The sequence below is a fragment of the Triticum aestivum genome, chromosome 3B (assembly GCF_018294505.1).
Source record: "Triticum aestivum cultivar Chinese Spring chromosome 3B, IWGSC CS RefSeq v2.1, whole genome shotgun sequence".
NCBI lineage: Eukaryota > Viridiplantae > Streptophyta > Magnoliopsida > Poales > Poaceae > Triticum > Triticum aestivum.
This window is the reverse complement of record NC_057801.1, coordinates 24,174,749-24,180,018: the sequence shown is the minus strand read 5'-3', so window position 1 is coordinate 24,180,018 and position 5,270 is coordinate 24,174,749. Positions and strand designations below refer to the sequence as shown.

Genomic DNA, 5,270 nt, shown 5'->3' with positions numbered 1-5,270 from the left:
TTGTGTGCCTCCGCCGCTCCGTGCCCATGTGAATTTCCCATGCTGGGACTGGGCATTTGTTTCTTTGCGAGTGACACAAACACGAAGAACAGTACAGCCGGTAAACAATATATTTACGTTATACAGTGCCCAGGTCAGATGCTATCTGGTACCACACGAATTTACCTGCTGCGTCGACGGCAACGTCGCGTGGGCTCTGACCGGCCCCGCATGGTTTGTCGTGGGAAACACTGGTCATACTATAATTCAGGAGGAGCAGCAGCCCGATGCACACTCGCATTCTTCAGGAGGGTGCCGACTAGAGTGCACTGCCGTTCGTCGACTTCATACCTCCGACTCCGACGATATGCCGGCGAGGGAGCAAGGGACGGCGGCGAAGGTGCTGAAGCTGAGCAACGGGCACGAGATGCCGGCCGTGGGGCTAGGCGTCTGGCGGATGGACGCCCCCGCCATCCGCGGCCTCATCCACTCCGCCATCCGCGCCGGCTACCGCCACTTCGACTGCGCCGGTACGCGTACGCCCTCCCGCTCTCCCCTCTCCACCCTCTTCACGTAAGTCTGCACCCACCTGGGTCGAATGACATTGCACTGAATCTCCATGAGCCGTCTTGCACCGTTGAGTCCTGCTCATCTAGGCTGCATGTGTATGTTGCTGTGGACTTTCAAGTGGTAAAAGCAAATGGCGGGTTCGTGACGTCTATAGTTTACGCGGTTTCATGCAGTAGATTTGCAAGTATCAAAGAATTTATGTACACTTTCTATTACTTTTATTCAGGAGTACTAGCTCTTGATTGACAGTGTCATCTTTACGGACATTTCGCCCTGAGCCTGAGGTGATGTTGGAATAATCCAAACTGGAAAACACTAGCTGTGTAGTTCTGAGATTTGGAGCTATGCATGAGTACTATTCATAGTCAGTTTTTTGTCACAACATACATACGCGCTGTTCACCATCCTATACTATTCAATCTTATTCTTAGGTTTAATAATCTTTTCAACCAAAAGTTTAATTTATGAACCGTTTACATATTTGTGTTTATGATGACGAGGACTTTCAGCTGAGATCATTTTTTAATATATTTGAACAAGTATTAAATTTAAATTATGAAGCATGATGAAACGCGGTGGAACAATACGATTATTTAAACATGCTTGCCCTGCGAGTTGTAGAGAAAGAAGCACGATGAAACCGGTGACTTGTAGTGAAACAATATGATTCAAGGTGAGTTGTAGTGAAACAATAAAAAAAATCGGTTCAAATCGCAACAATATGATTTTTTTTTGATGAAACAAGGTGAAACATTATTGATTTTTTTCATGAGATTACTGAATTTGGATGAAATAAGTTTGAAGAGTGGTGATTTAGTTGTCAAAAAATTAATTTATAAATATATATTCTACATTGGCCTTGTTTTAACGATCTTGTTAGGAAAAAAACAGGATTTCAGAAATAGAATGTGAATCAAACTTTTATTTGAAAAAAAAATATTTGGCATGTACAAGTATTTATTGAACTCTATTTGGCATGTACATGTAGCAGCATGGATTGAAGAAAATACAGATTTTTACGCCTACAAGAGTTCATATTTTTCCATTGGCCATATGTGTCACGTCTCACGTGGTTTCAAGACCGTAGTTGAGTAAACTCTATTTTAAATATTGAACTCATAGAGCCCGTCTAAATCTAACCTCAACTTTACAATCGCTGAAATTGGTACACTATACCGGCTAATCCCGGTCATTTTCAACCCTAAAACGACCATAGACCTGTTTGTATGCACGACCCCGACCGGCGGGATCACTCGTTTCTGTCACTGACGTGTGCCCATCTTATGGCGGCTTGGGGCCGCTTGCAACGATCGGCTTGGAGGCTGAGACTAACGCTCGTGCGAGTTCCAGGGTATGCCCCGTTGTGTTTGGGTGAACACAGACAGAGTACAAGGGTCTGCAGAGCGGCCCCGGACAGCGTGACAATGGCGGCGCCCACGAATTCGAGGCACCAGGCGGAGGCCGCAGAGCGGCCGGGCAGCGTGCAGAATCATGCGCGTGTGGCGAGCATGGGCGCACTGTGGTGACGGCCATGCCGAGTCTGCTAACCGTGACACGAGCAATTTCTTCCAACGTAAGTTATCGACCAGCAGTCCACCACGGTTGATGCTCTTCCTCGCCGTACAGCTGCTCCTCCTCCTGGATTACATGACAACCGGTCAGAGCTTGCAGTACCGAAGGAGCCCGATGCAGACTGGCATTCTTCAAGAGGGTGCACTGTCGAGACCTCGACAAGGAGCAGCAATTACTACTCCCTCTGTAGTAGTGCGTCTACACTTTTCGAAATTTAAATTTGACCATAAATTAACCAACCTGGGCGACTGCGTAATATAATTTTTGCTCCCGCCACAGTCGAACGTGGGCGACTGCGTAATATAATTTTTGCTCCTGCTGCAGTCGCCCATGTTCGTTTACCGCAGTTGTTCATGTTGGTTAAATTTATGGTCAAATTTAAATCTCAAAAAGTACGGACACATTACATTATAAAATTGAAGGAGTACTATGTCGCTAACACAATACACACACGCCTCCGAATGCTTGCAAATTGCAACCTGTACCGCTGCTGCGATCGTACACAGCACATAACATGGCTATCAATGAACAACAGGCTCCCACGCACGTACGTTGCCCCGCAGGAGAGAGAGACCCCTCTCATCATTCTATGCATTATATGTAGCACAAGTCAGATTCGCAATATAGCCATCAATATGCAGTATGGCACTGACACAAATAATCTTTGTCTCTCACCTAGCTGCACATCTCTTCTTGTGAAAATGGACAAAACTGGCCCTTTTTCGAAACTTCAACACGAAATGGTCCCAACCTAAAAATATTTCATAAAATGACTCTCTTTTGCATGACGCCCCGGCCTAGGGTGCCATGCCAGCCGGGGCGTCCTGCTCTCTAGCATGGCGTCCTAGCCCCGAGCGTCATGCAAAAGGGTTATTTTATGAAATATTTTCAGACTCGGTCCATTCGTGTTGATGTTTCGGAGGGCCTGTTTTGTTCATTTTCACGCTCTTCTCCTCCACAACGGACTGCTTCACAACGTAATTTTTTTATTGGTATATATAAGCCATCTCGACCAGTCGACCGGCTTCGTCCTCAGCCAGTCGGGTCCGCATTGTTGGATCAGGCGAGATCAAACAACACGTTTTCGCTTCGGCTACAGCCAGCTGGTCAGGTGGTGGCCCAGTAGTCAACTAGCTACTTCCTCTGTAAACTAATATAAGAGTGTTTAGATCACTATTTTAGTGATCTAAACGCTCTTATATTAGTTTACGGAGGGAGTACTACGTATGACACACACACAACTTATCAATTCAACGGAGAAATTGCCCTTCGTCGCTTTTCTTCCAAACCTTGCCCGATCTCGTTGCCGGTTAGCTTGGCCTCTTCCCTGTTCCGAATTGATCCTGCTGATCAGCTCACACGTGCGAGACTTGCGTCGGGCGGCTGTGTGACGGAAAGAGAGGAGAGGGAGGAGAACCGGCGCGGTGCTGAGCTCGGGTAGCTCACCGGCTGGCTGGCACCGGCGAGCGCGGCCGAGCACGACACTGCGCAGGTGTGAAGCTGTGGTAGCAGCGGCCAGTGAGGCGCGGGCACGGATTTGGGTAGAATTTTTGTGCCATGTTTTCTTTGCCCTATCTATTTGGGCTCGGCTGCCATAATGGTTTAGTCTAATAGAGTTTGTTTTTATGCCGTCCTGACCGTGGGCCAGACCTGTCATAATCAAGGTTAAATTCAGTTCAACCAGTAACCTATGAAACATGATAGGTTTTTTAAATGAGAAAAACAATTCTTCGATAGTTATCAACAAATTTTCAAAAACACAGGTAGGTTTTTGAAACCCTGGCCAACAATACTGATAGTTTTATGTTATATAATCCCCTTGGCTAAAAGCATATTGATTTTATTATGTGATCGATCTTTGGGTGAAACCCATGGGATGTATCCCAACAGATGTACTAACAGGGATTGTTGCCTGATGCTGCAGCTAAATATCAAAACGAGGCTGAAGTTGGGGATGCACTTGCGGAGGCATTTGAAATTGGGCTTATCAAGAGGGAGGACCTATTCATCACAACCAAGGTTATTGTTAATTATTGATTTCTTGACGCATGATGAGCGCTTGTTCGTAAAATGATATTTCATATCTGTAGATGAGGTTTTGTACAGAGAAGGACAAAATAACATAGGATTTTAAGATATCTATGGTTAAGCCAATTTATGATGATATGGTTGGATGTCATATTCAAAATAAGGACAAACTCAAGTCGTATGGTTGATCTAGCAACGAAGGGCTAACTGCAGCCAAGAAGCTAAGCTATATATGAACAACATATTTTATGAATGATCCACAAAGGGTGCTTGGTTCCCTATATGATTATGAATAATCACAAATACGACTACAGTAACAAGCATATGCATAATCACATTAGCAAACATACCCATAACTACATCAACATGTACGTATAGTCATAATAATGGCACAACCGTACGCATAAGCATATAGTTGTAGGCATAATAGCTTAGCACGGGAACCTAACAAATATGGATATATAACTACTCTTGTATCATGATAAGCGCTTGTTCGTGCTAGCTGCACTTTGCCATGAACTCCGTGCCATAAAGGTCGAACACAATGACCTTGAAATTATCCTTAGCCAGAACATTAAAGGCCAGGAAGTACCTCATCTTTAGTTGGCGAGCCACCACGGAGCCGTACCACCCTTGGTCTAATGGTGAGTCTCCCATTTAGCTCCCAGAGCTTCACCTTCCATCTGCAACCGATGGTCGTACTGCGAGGCTCGCGGAGCTATAAAGCCTGGGTTGCAAATTCTCAATGTTCTGTCGAAAGCGTACACAGGTCGTCCAGAATGTTCTCCTACACACCATTGACCACAACATTTATAAATCAAATTACAGTGTGCAGCACCATAAAACACAAACGCCCTAACACATGTGCTTCACCTCAGTGAAGATTACCGTCTGGTACAGTTTCAATCAAACAGTTCTAAGCTAAACTGTCCACCCCTAATCATACTTAGCCTCTCCCGAAGCCTACCCTTAACCGACCATCGAACTGATGAACCTCCACCTGTTTGGTCAGTGCTTAACCGGTGTTAAAATCAAATGAAATCAATCATGCACATATTTCTAACAACCATAATGTAATTTCTAGCATAATATGTTGACCCCCCCCCCCACACACACACACA

At 45.2% G+C, this 5,270-nt stretch overlaps 1 protein-coding gene across 2 annotated transcripts in view; it reads left to right on the top strand.

The window, feature by feature from the left end:
* The first annotated feature begins 261 nt into the window (after positions 1 to 261).
* LOC123068339 (NADP-dependent D-sorbitol-6-phosphate dehydrogenase) overlaps positions 262 to 5,270 on the top strand; it is a 22,044-nt gene continuing 17,035 nt past the window's right edge. For both annotated transcript variants that reach the window (XM_044490912.1, XM_044490911.1), the window contains exons 1-2: positions 262 to 509; positions 4,046 to 4,140. In XM_044490912.1, the coding sequence (XP_044346847.1) occupies positions 347 to 509; positions 4,046 to 4,140 (258 nt within the window). In that variant the 5' untranslated portion in view covers positions 262 to 346. The remainder of the gene's footprint in view (positions 510 to 4,045; positions 4,141 to 5,270) is intronic.